This window comes from Mesitornis unicolor, unplaced genomic scaffold, assembly GCF_000695765.1.
Source record: "Mesitornis unicolor isolate BGI_N332 unplaced genomic scaffold, ASM69576v1 scaffold40551, whole genome shotgun sequence".
Lineage (NCBI taxonomy): Eukaryota > Metazoa > Chordata > Aves > Mesitornithiformes > Mesitornithidae > Mesitornis > Mesitornis unicolor.
In genome coordinates this window covers 597-18,312 of record NW_010163828.1, presented here as the reverse complement: position 1 = coordinate 18,312, position 17,716 = coordinate 597, and the positions used below count along the sequence as shown (strand labels likewise).

At 39.4% G+C, this 17,716-nt stretch overlaps 1 protein-coding gene across 1 annotated transcript; it reads right to left on the bottom strand.

Annotated features, from left to right (window-relative positions):
- Window positions 1-516: 516 nt before the first annotated feature.
- On the bottom strand, window positions 517-8,278 carry ABCB10 (ATP-binding cassette, sub-family B (MDR/TAP), member 10; the record flags this gene model as incomplete). Its single annotated transcript, XM_010194103.1, has 6 exons — window positions 517-612; window positions 3,044-3,179; window positions 3,978-4,124; window positions 5,749-5,883; window positions 7,529-7,731; window positions 8,078-8,278. Coding segments are annotated over 6 exons (918 nt in total), but the record flags the coding sequence as incomplete, so codon positions are not given.
- Between the last annotated feature and the right edge of the window lie 9,438 nt (window positions 8,279-17,716).

Below are 17,716 nucleotides of genomic sequence, written 5' to 3'. Positions count from 1 at the left end.
TCCAACCAAGCGATTCTGTGATTCTGTAATACAGAGCTGGTGAAAACTCATGTATGACACTTGCTTTGTGGGATGCAGCTAATAAAATGAAACAGCAATTCACACAGAAAGTATCTTCTACAAGCAGCTTCATTGAACTGATTTGATGGAGACAAGCAAATGCAGTTTATATACAATATACTCAATGCTGGAGGGTGTTGTCTACCTTCTGAACAAGAAAGCCACAAATAAGGTGTTGCTGGAAATATATTTTTATTTATTGTATTTAAAGATTATTAAATATTCTGAACTAATTAAAGAAAAAACCCACCAAATTTTCAGCTTCTAAAACTTCTGATTAAAGGAAATCATCATCTGGTTTCATAGATAGGAAGACCCAGAATTACCACTGTATCTAGTTCCTTTCAAAAGAATGTAAGTTGTTATTAGCTTTAAGTATTATGCACCTCTTTCTGAAGTGCAGGCGACCAATAAGAGAAAAATCAACCTATGAACAATAACAAACCAAGGACCCACCATTAAACGGAAGTTGGGGCTTCCTTTCAGTAAGTTCCCATAGACGTCCTCCAGCACCGAGTCCTTTCATTAGTTCGGAATAAAAGGAACTCAGACCTAAACAAAAACCACACCAATATTACGTGTCTATATGAAATAGAAGATGTAGGAGACATTAAATTTGCACTATATTTTTCATCACCAGCACTGAAGCATCAGACTTGTAGGGGACCTCCAGACTCCAACTCACTATCAGATGTGTTGATTTAAATCCTATCTAGTCTCACTTCAGAGCTACCAATAACACTTATTGACCATTCTTATTTACATCTGTAACACAAATCATTCTGAAGAAAAGAAAAAAACCCCCTAAGTTAATACATGCAAGCTTGGATACACTCAAAAGAAAAGCAACTCTTCTTCACTCATCTGTCAGGAAGAACAGCATCCAACCTTAGCTAGATAGCCTTGCATACAACCAGCTATATTTTCAAAATCCTTCCGTAGGCTGGAGCACTCTGAATGCCCTTCTTTTTCAGATATTGTTATACTAGTGCTGAGTCAGCCACAGGGGAGGGAGGGCACAAAACCTAAGGCTGAACTGAGGCTTGAGAAGCTAGATGGAGAACAGGCAGTGTAAAGAAAGGTGTCTCCCAAGTCAGCATGCTTCAAACATTACTGAAGAAAGCAAAAGCTAAGGACAAGGCTTGCACACAGCACCACTTAGAAGCTGTGTGAATCATCTTGGAGCTGGCATGGATTTCCAGTTGAAATAAACAGAAAAGCCAACCGAGAACCAAAAATGGAGTAAGACACAAATATAAAATGCCTTTTTCTTAATCTTTCCTGTGTGTTTCAAAACAGAGTAATCCATTTCAAAATCTCTGAATTCCAAGAGAATAAACCACTTCCACCTTAAAATGTGTATAGCGTTAAGAGTGATTTCAGGAGGGCAGAAAACCCAAGGTATAATAAAATAGGTTTACTGGTTTATTCTTGCAGAGCAACAAGCCCAGCACAAGGTCATGAGTCTGTAAGTGCAGCCAGGCCATTTCATCACGCTGCTGCTGAGGAATATCTGAAAGCTTGCAACACATCGCACGGGCCATGGTGAGAAGCTGCTTGCTTGGAGAAAAGAGCTAAAGCGTCTACATCCTACAGCAGGGCACAAGCGAGAAGGCATCAGCCTCACAGAGCACCTTGAAACCGATACAGTAAGGTTTGCAAATTCACCACCACTCATTAAAAAATAAATTATGTAAGATGGACAGCAAATATTAATTAGGAAATGTTTTTCTTTTTCATAACCTGTCTTCAGTATTTGGTAGAACACAGAGCAAACTGTTACAGCAAAAGGAGGCAAAGTCCCAAATTATGCGGTGAACTTCACAGTTCATTGCACAAACTCCTGCGTGTATTGAACGATGACATATACCGAGCAGATTTAGCACTCTGAAGATCTATATGTCTATATGCTTTGTAGGCGTTAAGGAAAGCAGGCCTCTTGTGGCAAGACACCTTTACTTCGGAGTCCCCATGAGAATGAGCTCTGTGTGGAGCTATATTCTTCAATAATCTTAAGTAGAATTTAAAACTATGTTTTTAATCACAAATAAAAGTTAATTCAATGACATTTTATCAGTCTTTCTAACCTTATTTTCCATTTATTTAACATCAATTTGTCCCATGCTTTCAACATGTCAGGTATCTGTCTGTTGACTGAACTTGAATGATTCAAGCAGAGAAGAAAGGGTTTTGGTAGTTGGAATGGGTGCCACTGGAATTCTGATATCCGAGGAAGCAGGTTTTGTGAATTTTGCCCTCAGGAACATCTTCACACTTCCCACAGTATCAGGCTTTGCCTTAGAAAAGAGGGGTGTAGACAAGCTGCGCTGTCTATCAGAAGTAACAGGCTAATTTTAAAGAAGAACCCTTCCAATCAGTTGTCAAACTTCAAAGTACCTTATCTTCATTTTTGCCTGTGTGCAGTAGCGAAGACTGCTCTGTCACAAAGATGAACAGTTTGTTTCTGGGCCAGTAGATTACAGCGTCTGAGCTTCAAGGAGGAGTCAGTCAGTAAGGAAAAGCAAAATGTTAGCAGCAGAGTATAGTGTTCTGCTGGCACTTTGTTACTCTTCCAGCTCAAAACACTCTGTACTGAATGACAGCTAAATTCTACATGCCTTTCTAAATGGAGTATACTTAGATCCACATATTTAGTAAAAATATAACACAGTTCTTTATACAATATACCAAGTATCTTAATTTAGACCCAAAGCAAATGAAAGTAATATATATCTGTCACATACACACATTGAAAAAATAACCTCTGTATTCCTTTGGGAAAATAGAAGGCTTAAACTAAGATTAAGTTACAAATTATTATATTAATCAACTCTTCAGAAAATAAACTAGGTATGATTTCATGGGAAGATCGCTTGGAAGGGACTTTTTAAGAAAGCCAGATCTTTTAAGAGCTTCTTCCCTCCCACCTCATTCCTGACTGTAAAGCTTTGAAGTGAAGAAAATCCAAGTTCTTGTTCCATACCTCCGATGCTTATTCCAACCCAGAAAGCATACATTAGGAAAGATGAGAGTTCACCAACTGTCATGTAGGCACTGCCCATTAGTAATCCTCCTTTGTATAAGACTGAAAGGACAATTAAGTTTCCAGAAAGGCCAGTCTAGGGAAAAAGAAAAAGAAGAGGCAGATTTTGACACATCTTAAACTTCATCTTCTAAACTGCTGTTTCAGAATTTTCCTTCTGATAAAAGAATTCCCATACTATGGGTATTTAGATTTTTAGAGGACCAAGTAAAATTTGAACAAAACCAATTCTAAAGCAAATCAAGCCAACAGCCAGGCAGACATCCAGTGGCACTGAACCGTGCTATCCAAGAAGCGTTCAAAAAGCAAGCAATTCTGTTGGTTTGAGTTTTTTAATCTCATTCCCAGAGATGGAAAGGAGCCCCAAACATTATTCTCAACCATCATTAAAAGGAGAAGAGTTGATTGTCTGCAGTTATGTTGCAGTTTTAGAATGCTATTAAGCAAACTCACTGCAAGCTGTTGGGAAAAATGCAAACCCGCTCTCCTTCTCCCACCTGAGCATTCCTCAGCTTCCTTTGCATGGATGCTCACCTCATCAGGAAGCCAAACCTATAAAGCACTAAGAGTGGGGGAAGGTTTCCACTGCTTTAGTTCCCCGAATAGGAGGTGTGGGCTCAAATAAACAGTACCAAGCTATGGGGTGTGGGGAAGGAATAGAGACTTAAACAGGCTTTATCATACCACTGTATCTTGAGGTGCAGTTTCAAAGCAGCAATTTAGATTTATTTAATTCCAGTCTTCCCACAGTTTCACGTGGGTTCAGTTTACACCCAAATCATTTATTTGCAGATTTTTAAGTATCTTCATAAATTTTAAAATAATTGACACTTGGCATAACATGGTTGGTTTACTTTCATCAAAATACACTTACTGCTCCAAAGAAGCCTGCCCGAGCTAGTGCCTCCTTTTTAGCCAGCTGTAGCACATAATCCACTTTATTTGTGTACTTCTCCATTTCAGACATTTCTTGCCCAAAAGCTCGAACTGTTCTTATGTTTCCAATACGCTCTTCAGCTAACTACATTAAAACAGAGAACAAAAGAAATGCACACAGACAGCTAATTTGTAATGTCCATATTACAGAACATTGCAAAGTTAAGCCAATATCATTACATTAATCTCCAAATACATTCCTGTAGATACCACTGGAAAATTTCTCATGCCCTCTTCCCCCATTCTCCCACATTTGCTTGGGTTCTTTATATTCCATTAAGTTGAAAGTAAACTGCATGCCCAGGCAGTTTAAAAAGAACTTCAGGATTGCCTTAAGTGTTAGCAGAGAAAGAAAAACATTAAAGTAGGGTTAAAAAAACCTCTTAATTTGAAGTGAACCACATATAAGAAAATTACTATTCACAATAACTTGCAATAACAATGTGGGAAGGGGAAAAATAAAGAATATCTTATTCTACACTAAATCTTGCAAGAAAGCCTGCAGTTATTCCCTGAAACAATTCCATTCGTTTGATAAAAGCAACACTGGGAATTAATTTAGCTAAACTGCTAATGTCCCATTTCAACTCAGTATTTTATTTTAACTTCTGAACAGCAAAGTATTAATTCTAAAGTTACCTCAGTTGTAACCAATTAGACTAAGTTGTTCATAGACACTGTGATGGTATCCCCACAAGGCCCCCTTCTGTGAGTAAAATATATGATAATAAACATGTCATTCTCTTTGTTCCATTGCCCGTTCAACCTGAAAATTTGAATGGAACCCTAAAATTGCTTGTTCATGTGAAGCCCCACAGCTGGTTTACAAAGGCATGAGCTTCCCTTCAACACAGGATGAGGAAGATAAACAGAAAAGGGCCGATCTTCCCTCTGCACAGTCAACTTGCAGAAGTCCTACCCAGGATATCCCAAATTTACAACAGCTGACAACTGCGGCTATTTTAACTAGGTCTTTCCTAATTATATTTCTATGCATTTTAATGATGTTTCCCCACCCTCAGCCTGTGAGAAAAAGGTCACTATCACTACTATTTCTCAGACAATATTTTGCAATATTTCAAACGCAATGAAGGCCCTTCTACAACAGCCTCTTCAGAAACAACAGCTTCTTCTACTTTCCTCCCAAATATCTGAGTATGTGCCATAACAGTTTAAAAAAGTCAAGCCTCATAAGCAATAAAGAGCTGACAATAAATTCAAATATCAAGGATTCATTCCAGAAAAGGACTTGATAGCAAAGTTTTCTTAAAAGACAGATCCATCTGGGATGTTTCTGATGGCTTCAAAGTCATAACCATAGTCCAAGAAAAGGGTTTTTTAAATTTTGGTACCAAATTTCCCAGGACTTTATAGGCTGATTATTTTTTTGTGCTCTCACACAGCTAAAGCCTAACCTCCTTATCCTTTCTGACATTTCCAAATTCTCAAGGCCTGGTACCTCCACATTATACTTTTAGGGATACTGTTATGGATGGCTCTTTATAAAGGATGGTTGGTTTTGAGATCTATGAGGAAGTGTTACCGAAGTTTACCTTTCATACTGTTCAGGTGCAAAACTACAGGCTCAGCATGGCTTGGGGCAATGAACAGTACAATTATCTTCAGAAGATCTGTAACTGCAGAGATACTAAGCGAAATACAGCAGAGCAACTTCGAAGTTAATGAGAAAGTGCCTGCTAAAAGATTACCTGTGTTGCCTCTGCAAGAGAATCTTGGGTCACTTTAGTAAGTTTTCGCAAATATCTTCCATAAATCACAGCCAGGACAGCCAAGGGTGGCACAACGCTGAGAACAAACGCAGCAAGGCTAGGAGACACAAAAAACTAGAAGAAAAAGGTATGCTCAGATTAAAAATAACCCACTGGAGTACTGAAGTGCAACTTCCCTCGCTAGAGTTTTCTAGAAGTAGTAGAATTGTAATTTAGTGCTGCTATGCTTTCATTTATCATGATTTATTTCTTCCAGGCATATTTATCCACTCCTCCATAGCATTTGGGGAATGTATCCCACAATTAGAACAAAAGATCATAAGCAAAAGGGTCTGGATTTCATTCCTAGCTTTCCCACTGGTTCACTGTATGGTCTTGGCCAAGTATCTTAACCTGCCAGTAAAGACCTACCAGGAAATCTCTTGAGGATGCTGAAAGACATAAGTTATTATGTAGTTTCTAAAGCCTTTTCAGAACTTTTAAATAGATGGTGTAATACAGAAAATTCGAGTAGAGAATTACTGTATGCTACTTCTGGGTAACAGAAGAACAGATGGAGTCATCACTGCTTCCCAGCACCCACAAATGCTCATAACCTGGAATAATTAATTTAATGTACTGTTGCAAAGCTTTACCACTCGTAACAATCATTAAATATGATCACTAAATATGTCCTTTTCATAGGATTTACTGAAATTAGATGTAATGTGTTTTCATTTCATCTTGCTCTCTGTATTGAAAACAGAAAAATCTCCAGAAAAATTCAAAATCAATTTAATTGACAGGCTTTATAATTATTTCACAATAATATCTTCTTTCTGGGCAAGCTTTTATAGGCCACTTTTTAACACTGCATCATGGCAGCATTTTGGAGCAAAACAGCTCACATAAAGTTATTCCAGTTAATCTATGGCAAGATAAAACATTAGACTCTGTGTGCTTAGATAAGTACAGAAAGCCATACTTCTTATCAGCAACAAAGTAAAGCTTTAAAGCTTCACAGTGGAAACTCCTAACACTTCCTATTAAAATCAATCTTGGATGCTTATTTTTACGAGAAGACCTTTTGCTATTTATTTTTCACTCCAGGTAGACAGCAGAAAATACCAGTTTAATTTAAGACAATTGCCATCGATGTATCTTTTCCCAGATAAGCATAAAAAAATGCTGCAAAAAAAATCAAGGGAAGTCAGATTTTTATATAAACCAACTGACCACCAAGAAATATTAACTGATGCACTGCACCGAAGCTTTCATTAAAATGCCTCCTACCTAAACATATTCTTTACTGAAAGACTGACGCAGAAGGACTAACACTTGTAAAAATCCTCAGCAGCAATTTGATATTCAGTGCTGCCTTTGCTCCCCTAGGCTTTAGCCAGAATCAACTCAATTCAATGACTTGTACACAACAGGCCCTTCACACCCTGTTTTACTTACAACCATGACAGTATTATCACTGATTTTAATATCTTCAGTAAGAGTAAAGCTATTTTCCTCCTATTTGCCTGATAAATCTGGGCAGCACCAGTAGTTCATTTGAAACGCTCGTTCTCTTTTGAGTAAAGATCAAGTGATGACAGGGACATAATCTATTGCCATGTAGTACATAAAAGTTGTTGTAGATAACCAGTGAAATACACTTGTATCCAAGAATATGCAACAGTTTCTGGCCCAAATCACATTCATTCATTACCTAACAGAACTGAAACAGACTTGAAACTACAAGTACTAAGAAGCAGGGAAGAGACCACCGTACCATCATTCCAACCCCTACAGATGCCTGTGCTCCTGCCCTGAGCCCATCTGAAAGGTTTTCGGTCACTGAGCGGCCCAAGAGGGCTGTATCTGAAGATAAGCGGTTTATCAGCTCGCCCGTTCTGGTCTTGTCAAAGAAAGCAGTTTCTTGCTTCAGAATAGAGGAGAACATGGTTGCTCTCAAGCGTTTCACAATTCTTTGGCCTGTCGGAAACAGAAGCCTGTCAAGCACGGCACACAAGACTTTACATAGACACCAACAACATAAGAATCACAGGATTACAAGCACTGAATGAATAATTTTACAGAGCTTTACTATACCAGAAGAGAGTGAGTTTTAAGATGTCACGTAATATTAAATAAAAAGAAACAATTATTCCAGCATACTTCTCTTTGCGCTATTAGTTTACCTTTGATATGGTAAAAAAAATAACTACTGATTCCAAGAGGATCTCTCAGCCAGTGCCAAGGACTTATTTCAGATCGTTACATAGCCTGACTCTGTGAAAAAAAAATGACTCCCAGCACCACTTTTTGCTCCTGTTTTTACCTGCAGTCTGCATGAGGTAGACACGAGTAGCATTAGCAGCAGCACCACATAAAAAGATTCCGCTCAGCAAGGCACACAGGCTGGTCAGGCTGTCAATGAAGTCTTCATTGGGATTTGTATAAATAACGTCAATAACTTTACCCAGAAAGAAAGGGGCTGACATGGTAATGATACTGGAAATTGTCAGAAAGCCAACAGCAGCTGCAAATCAACATGGAAAAGGAAAGGAAAATTATTCTGAATTTGCAAGATCATGAACAGTACATATGCAGTAACTTTTTACTTGAAATTTCTATTGATCTTGCAAGTGCCAACATTAATGATCAGCATTCTTGCAGGCCCAGTTCTGAATGGGCTATTTTAAGACACTGTATAAATTAACTTAGATAAGGCAAATTTTAAGATCCTGAAAGCCTTTGTATACAATTGTAGTCCTGGAATCGCTTCTCCCATCTAACCTTCCACACCACCATAGAACAAGGTTAACTTTTCACAGAAGTCATTCTTAAGAGAGTGTTAACAGCTACCAAATTTTCCGTATCTCACACATCATTCTTCAACTCCTGTTTGGTTTGGGTTTTGTTATTCATGCTTGTTACTGTATCAAAGCTTCCAATTGTCTATTTCTGAGATAGCAGTGGACTGAAGTAAAGATCTGAGCTGCAAACTGTCTTAAACATGCAATTTTATTGGGGTAAAAGAAAACAACAAAAAAAGCATTTGAGTTACTCGACTGGCAAAAGTTATATACATTTGTTTTGTTCTACTCTTTACTATTATTGGTCTAAAAGAAAAATAGCATGAGTCTGAATCAGAAGTATATTTGCTGAGGAGCAGAGCTCTTGAATTCCAGTTGCAAGATCACCTGTGGAACAACCTGTATAACTCAGTTTGACACTGTACCACAGAGCAGGAAAACTGCACTGACCAAGACTTAGCCTTTTGAACTTTAATCTGCAAAGAAACTTCTTGAGGCAAGGCAAGCCCAGCTTGGAAGGCTGAGAGCTAGAAAAAACCCTTCTTAATTGAAAACTGAAAAGACTCAATATGAGAACCACTGAACCACAACAAACAATGCCATTTATATAGCATAATACTCCAACAGACAACCCCACACTTAAAGCAACCATTCATAAGATTGCTACAAAACTACTGGCAGATAATGCTTTTAAATGCAAAAATACACTGTATTGAAAATCCTGAATTGTCTGAGTTTCAGTTGCTTTTTACTGAGCTTCTTGTATCACTTCTATGAAGAGGACAGCAGAGACCCTCCCCACAGTGCACTGCTGTAAGCAATATTTCTAACATCTGTCACAGATGGTTTGATGCCTTTTACCACCTCCACATAGACATGGAAAGTTTTGTTTCAGTTTTCACTTGTACTGTAAATAGAGCTGTGCATTAACAATGAATCGGTAAGAATTTAGGGAACAAAAAAGGCAGACCTACCACCACTTGAAGCAAAGACTTCTCTGCGCCTTCACCACAGTGCCCCTGAGCAGTCCTGGGAGAGCTCCACATGCTGCCCAAACAAGCTTTATCCCTGCCCTCGTGTCCCACCTGCAGCCTGCAGTTCTTATGGATGTCCCCTCCCTAGAAGTGTCCAAGGCCAGGTTGGACAGGGTTTTGAGCAGCCTGATCTAGTGGGAAGTGTCCCTGCCAATGGCAGGGGGGTTGGACTGGATGACCCTTAAGGTCCCTTCCAACACAAACCATTCTCTGATTCTGTGATTTGTTGGCCATCTTTCCGTTCTGTCACACTAGGGCCAGCAACCACGTGAAAGATAAAGGACTTAGATCTTTAACTTGAACCTAGAGAAAGTGCAAGAAGCCAGAGTGGAAAGGGAAAGACTTCCTGCTCCAAACTTATGCGATCCATGCCACAGACACATCTCATAAGCAGTAATTATTGGAAGAGGACTGTATGGCTAAAAATCCTGTGTGTCTCTGTCTAGAGGTACAGCCTTTCCAACTTGGATTTACCTTCAGCTCTTCTTCATTCAAACTAGCATGGGTTTCGCTGTAATTACTTCCAACAGCCTTAAACGAACTAAGAGCAAATACTGGTAGATAAAACAAACTGAAGACTACAAAACTAAACATTAGACAAAAGTGTTAGTAATATATTGGAACAATTCATTCCTGAAGATGAAAGCTTATATAATCCAGACGTTACTTTTAATTTGCCCTTAAGCAATATACCTGTCTTTATTAACTTTAACACAAATTACACGCAAAATAAGGTTTTCTAATGGAAGCTCTGACTTTGATTATAGGAGCAGAAGTAGAAAAGAGCACAGATGCCAAGCTGTTGCTCTTTTTTGGTTTTTAACTGATGACTAATTGAAGAAATAGGAATTGGCAAACGCTCATTCTATCTCCTCACTCAAAGGAGCGCTGTCACTGTGATAACTGGCTAAAGGGAGGGGTACGAGGCGTTCAGTCACCAGATACAGAGACACTCAAGTGACGCCAAAGGTTGTTACTGACAGAAAAAAGGTCAGAGTGAACGCTGTAGTACTGGTTTCATATAGCGTACTCTGTTACCCAGAAAATTACGTCAAACAAAAAAAAAGGGTATTTTGGAAGCTTTGGTTTTTTGGAGTAAATCTGCTTTGTAGGCTGTAGGATGAAAATAAAGAAAATATGGGGCAGATCAATGGAACTTACAAAACCAAGACTACGTCAAAGTGGCAAGAGAAGCAAAGACAAGGCAAGCTGGCTCCAGCAGCATCTGAGCAGTCCTCTTGGAAACGTTACGCTAAACATTTTGCTTGTCTACTTGCACAGAAATCCAGATTGCTGCACAGACAAAGCGATGCCTTTAGCACTATGAAGATCAACATGCTCTCTGTTAAGGCTAATGTGGGTTTGCTTCTTGACAGCAGATCTGCAACTTCATTTCACAGCAGATATATCTGGGGGCAAGGAATTGGTCATCAACTGATCAATGTTTACAAGGAATAATAACTAGGCAGAGCTATCAGAAACCTCTCTTCAGAACATGGGCTAAGTGTCTCCAAAAAGCCACAAAACAATTCTCTACGTGCAACACCATCATCGAGAGAGTGAAAGTTTCTAATTTTGCTGGTTCTTACCAGATCACCCTTCTCACCCAGTACAGTACGTGGAAGTGTACAAAGCCAAAAAATTGCTTGCAAGCCTACTGGAGGAAAGGCTATTTTAAACACAAATACATAAAGATTTTAGATGAATTCAGATGAATTAAGATCATTCAAGCTGGTCAGGTACAAAGGACAGAAAAATGAGGTAACAGTGATGTTTGGCACTGCATGGTAACACAGCAACAGGACACTATCTAGCTTTTACTATTCAGTAAGGTAATGAATGTTACCTCCCAGAGTATTTTAAGTATTTCACTGGTTTCATCTGAGGATCAAGGCTGGCTGGTCAGAAAGCAAGCTTTGGATGTGTGAGAAATACCCTTCTACCAGTAACCATGAATGTCTGCCCTTTACCAGTTATCAGTGCAGTCTTATTCTAATACACAATTACTTTTTTAGCCTGGCACTGAGTTTCCAAAAGGGCATTTGGAGTGACAAAGTCCACTGCATTCTATCATGTGCCTGCACAGGGATCGGTTTCTTCAGTTGTTCTTTTATGAGAGAAGGATCACAGAATCACAGAATGTTAGGGATTGGAAGGGACCTCAAAAGATCATCTAGTCCAATCCCCCTGCCGGAGCAGGAACACCTAGATGAGGTTACACAGGAAGGCGTCCAGGCGGGTCTTGAATGTCTCCAGAGAAGGAGACTCCACAACCTCTCTGGGCAGCCTGTTCCAGTGCTCTGTCACCCTCACTGAGAAGAAGTTTCTTCTCAAATTTAAGTGGAACCTCCTGTGTTCCAGCTTGTGTCCATTACCCCTTGTCTTATCATTGTTTGTTACCGAGAAGAATCTGGCTCCATCCTTGTGACACTCACCCTTTATATATTTATAAACATGAATGAGGTCTCCCCTCAGTCTCCTCTTCCGCAAACTAAAGAGCCCCAGCTCCCTCAGCCTTTCCACATAAGGGAGATGCTCCACTCCCTCAGTCATCTTTGTAGCCCTACGCTGGACTCTCTCCAGCAGTTCCCTGTCCTTCTTGAACTGAGGGGCCCAGAACTGGACGCAATATTCCAGATGCGGATGTACTGATAAATTTTGTATTTATTGGTTAGGTAAAGTCCATTTCCATTTGGTGAAACCTGGCATTCATTTTGGATTAATATAGGGAGGTTGAAGGACTGCTATCAACCCTGAGAAGAGCCAGTTCTGCAAATATTGATTTCAAGATAGAATCTTTCTCTAGAAGAATCTCTTCTAGAGTATACTGCAAGCACTTAGGGTTGTTCTGTATGGTTCTCGGTTAGGTATGACTGGTGTGGTTTTCTTCCTGTGTTAAAGTAAATTCATACATGACATCTGGACTGTGCTTATTATAATGCAAAAAGAACCTCTTAGAATTGTTCTCCTTACAGTATTCAGAGCAACTGCAATACTGTGCTCAGGAAACATTACCATTCGTGTCTGATGGCATGGTTGTATACTGCTAGCTTTGTTGTAAAGCTGCTAGCTTTTCAAGTGGAGTTGTCTTAATTTGCAGGTATTGTCAATATACTGAATCTTGCAAGTTACTGTTTCCAGTGACGATCACAGTTTTTAGAAGATATTTATGACCTGTAGACAGTTTGATGTGGTTATTGAATCTGTGGTGTTTTTTCTTTTGTTACTTTTTTAAGCATGAAAGAGCAGTTTGGGTTTTCAAATGGCAAAGACTGTTTTCACTGGTACAATAACAATACAGTTGCACAACTTACTGAAAACATCTTTGAGACAGCTCACGAAAAGACTGGCACACTGTGGGTCATCTGACTGACCAGGGTTATACAATTAACAGCTGCAGAAAATTGCTGTGGGACAGAATTAAACAAGAGAGACAAACAAAACCTTTGAGCTAACACCTCAAGACCAAGACTGGCATATCCAGGGCTAGGAGGGCACAGCAAAATACCAGCAAAGGAGCGAGCCCCAGAGTATTGGCTGGTGGCACCCCTCATGCTCAGAACATTTACATGATGCAACGTACAGAAGAAGTCTATCACCCTGAAGAAAGTCTGCTCTTTGAGCCATGAGCTCAAGATTGGCAGAAATGCACCTCAGCAGCTCCTCAATGAGGCTCCTACCATCAAGCAGGCCAGACACACCAGGAGGCCTTTGCTATGGAGCAAACAAGATACCAAGAAGCCTTTCCAGAGCAGGCTATACAGGGTTTGTCGGAAGCGCTTTCGGAGAAGGTATTTAACAACAGAAGTGTTGAACACAGTGATATGATGAAGCCCAAGAAAGGGAAGAGCAAATAAGCATGCCACTTTGCACAGGAGAGGAGGAGGAAGAGGCAGCAAGGCACAAGGCCTCAGGGAAGGCCTATGCAGAGCTGTGCAAAACCTTGCCTTGAAAGCAGAGATGGAGGCTTGGCTCAGAGTGTAAGCAACTATCTACCCTATCTTTTAAAAAAACAGAGTATTTCTATTTTACAATTTGTTATTATCAAACAGTACCACAAGGTAGTCTTTATAAGACGCCCAAATGTACACCAAAAAAACCCTGTCACAAACAGGCCTGTCTAGGAACCCACTGAAGTTTTTCTTTTTCACATTTTGCTTGCCATTGTGGAAAATGTTTGGAGAACTCATCACTCACACACAAAATGTAAAAGCAACTCAGGGTGGGGGTGGGGGGGGGAGAATGGTATCATTTTTATTTCTAAAAGCTTACTATCCTGTGAAAACCCACAATAAAAGGGTGACTCATATAGCCAGACCAAACCCTCTGAATGTTTTCAACAGCATCCCTGGACTGCTACCTCAGGACAAGGCATCAGTCTGTAGTTCAGATACAGCAGAAGTATAGAGCTCACTCAGAAAAGCAGAAAAACATTAGCAATGTCTGTATTTTATCACATGTTAAAACAGCACAAGCCATTAATTATGCACTCAACAGAGTTCAGATGGAGATATTTAAAAACCAGAATTTCTTTCAAACTATTTTAAAACTTCTATTATATTTTCCCATTACATTGATTTTCCTCAGCCATAAAAACCAGCCAAGTTTCTAATCACCAAATGTTGGAAAGTAATAAAATAACTCTAGGCTTGCAGGAGAGAGCACAGCTTCTTTTTTTTACCTTGTCTTTAAAATTAAAGCTTTTAACTTGTTCATAATTATCTTGCATAGAGGACAGTCTTTCTGTCAGACCAATCTGGCCATTATTCCTTCTATCTTCAGAATTTACGCAGATATTGTGGCAAAAACATTCTTCAGTTCACTAAGGTGCAAGCAGCTAACAAACGTAGGGTCAGCAGTTACTGTTTCTGCAGTGTCTTAACCAGCACTATTAATAGTTCACCACCGATTTAAAATAAGGAACTGTGACCAACTAGCCACAGAAAGCAAACTTTCTGTGATAAAGCTACAGGGCTGCTTGGGCCTTTTGTAAGTCCCATACCAAACATCAACAAAATCAGAACGACAGCTAGGGAAGGGGAAACAACAAAACCCCACGCAGCCGATTTGATTTCTACAAAAGGCACACTGCAGGGGAGAAAACAATCTGTGCGTTCCCCCCGCATATACCATACTTACAGGAATTATCCTTTTAAAGCCATACGGGGAGCATATCCATGAGAGTGTGTAGATTGCCTGCTGAAGTTCAAAGTCACGCTACAAAGCTTGGAAGGGCAAAAGTTTCAAAATTAAAACATTCAAATATGTTACTACAAACTAAATACATATTAACTGCCCATTTTAATTTCCTAAAATAACTGAAGTTTCCAAAGATACTCCCACTCAAGTACTTGACATAAGAAGCGCCAGCTTGTACGAGCATAAATAACCAAAAGCATGACTTTCTAGTAGCAACACTCACAGCTGACACGTTCTACATTTCTATCTGCATCAAAATATTCAAAGCTGCTCACTACCCCAATCATACCAAGTCAAACAAATTATTAAAATAGCTTCTGAACTACATTACAAAGAAAAAAAACTAAAAATGCAGGTAGTCTTAGGTACAACATTTTAATTTGTTAAAATTGCCTTTCTTTAAGAATTGCTTTTATAGGCATTTACTCTTTAGAAACTACAAAAGACGAATCCAATATTTCTCATTCAAGGATGAGAAAGTGCATCACCTGGTGTAACTTGAAAGTACAGAAAAATCAGATTATGAGTAACACAGTGCGTAATGCAGTGCTCTTCTGATTTCATGGCAAATTTTAACCTACAGAAGAACAGTTATTAAAAATTATGTCCAAAATTCTAAAATAAAATGTAAGAAACATTTCTTGCACATCTCTAGAGAAGACCTGCGTACAAAACAAGTCTTCCTTTCACTCAGTGCACAGGAAGTGTTACACGGGGAAAGGGCACACTTTGCTATGGATTAAAAATTTGAGAGCTCCTTGTGCTTACTTTACAATTCAATAGAACTACTGTTTTCTTTGAGTGTGGTTTGGATAAAGTGCAACAGACAGATTCTCGCAGGGACAAACAAGGAGGCAGCAGGAAATAAAAGGGATCATTTTGAAAAGACACTTTTGTGGCCTTGCACACAGAGCGGGATTTAATAATTTCAACTGTGGCTCTGTCCTCTTCCCTGGGAAGTGAACTTAACTGAAGACACAGGTTTTACCTGACCTGACTGCACAGGACCAGTAAAGCATTCCGAAAATTACATCCCTCCTTTGTTAAACCTGGGAGGCAGTGCAGAATTCACAAACCCCTAATTTCACTGCACAAAACTGTGGCCACTAACAGAGTGAATTCCTATCACAGTATTTAGCCACCTTTTTACCACTATTAATATAAACAGCAAAATTTAACACATGTTCTGTTTAAAATGTATTTGCAGGAGAGCATTGCAGCGAGTGCTGTGTGACTGCAACTCCTGGCCAGAGGACACCGCTTCTTCCTGAGCCAGCAGATGGTGGAGATGGTTTTCCCTGTGGAAAACAAGATGCCACCGTCCCTTTCGGTGCCAGCCACAACCAGAGGAGGTCACCGTCGCCTCTGTACCTGTGCCTCCTCAGCCGACGCCATCTCGCCAGCGCACCAAGACGGGTGAACCTGGTCATGCTCAACTTTCTCACAAATCGTCCTCTGCTCCCCAGGCCTCCGCTGCCACCTCTGCCAGCACTTCACCTCCTGTGACTCTGAATTTCCACGTACAACTGCAGAACAGCACAACCCGCACCACAGGGAATCACAAGAAAAGGTTTCTATCACTTCACCTGTGTTATCAACTATGGGCTATATAAAATGTGAAAGATCTGGAAGAGCTCAACCTTCTTGCAAAAAAACCCAACAAAATCCTGCAGCAGTAAGCCTCTGAAGAGATCCCACAGCATTTGCCTACCATTTATATGGACTCAAAGAGGAAATGAAATGTTTTACCCTAGGTTCATTGTTTCATATAGTGAAACCATTAACCTTCCTCTTTCTTTGAATGCAGGAAAAACAGAGATACTGTGTTTTAAGGACTAGTTTCTCAGTTCAAAGAGGCAACAGGAACAAAATGCAACATATTTTAACATATTTTAGATACAGTGGGCAGGTGTGGTTTCCCTACCACCACCTACAAGGCATTTTACCCATATTTGTTATTCCTGAACTCTATAATGACCCAAAGTATCTTCCTTGTTAGCTTTCCATCCTCCCACTTAATTACAATGCCAAAAGTTTTCCCTTAAGTAGGGTGTCAATAAAGAAGAAAATTTTTACATAAATTCACTCCTTTCCCAAAATCAAGACCAACAGAATGCTGAAAAGCAGTTGTTACATTTACATATTTTTTCCATCCTCATGATTTGGTATCATTGAGTTGTTGTGTTGTTTTGGTTTGTTTTTTTTTAAAACTTTAATTTAGACCCTTTTGTTATCTGAAAAGACAAGACGGCATGTAGCTAATTTTTAGTAACTTTTTAGATTTACTCAGATACAACCATCAGCAGGCTGCACAGATTAAGGATACTTAGCACTATTTTGATAGATAATTAGAAACAAGTATACAGTACCCCACCTGTGATAGACAAGTTGACAGCAAGTGCCCAGTAAAGGGAACTAAATTAGGTTCTTCGTTTGTTAGGAGCTTTTGGCCCCTAAAAGTCATCCTTTAAATTAACTGATTTATTTACTTGTTTCAATTTAAATGGCAAAACCAAAGAACTTTGTTGTATAATCAGCAGATAATCTATCTGACCAGATACCCTCTTCTTCACCAAAATCCGGGTAGACCGAACATCAGTTACTGACAAAGGGCTTCTTACTTTTTAGTCCATAAGTTAGTGAAGAAAAATAATCCTGAGCAACACCGAAGCCTTACTGAACTTATACCTTTTTCCCCTCTCCGGTCCCATCAATTTTCCCCTGCTCTTATTCTGCACACCCATGACTCTTTTCTCTTACCCATTCCATGGGAACTACCCACTTTTTTGTAAAGGCCTACAGGCCTTGCACACTACCATGACAGCACATAAGCTATCCACCAAGAAAGGTGGTTTAAAAAAAGCAACCAACCAAACAACATAATAATTTGATATTGTTTTCTCACTAAGAACTATAATCCTATTATCC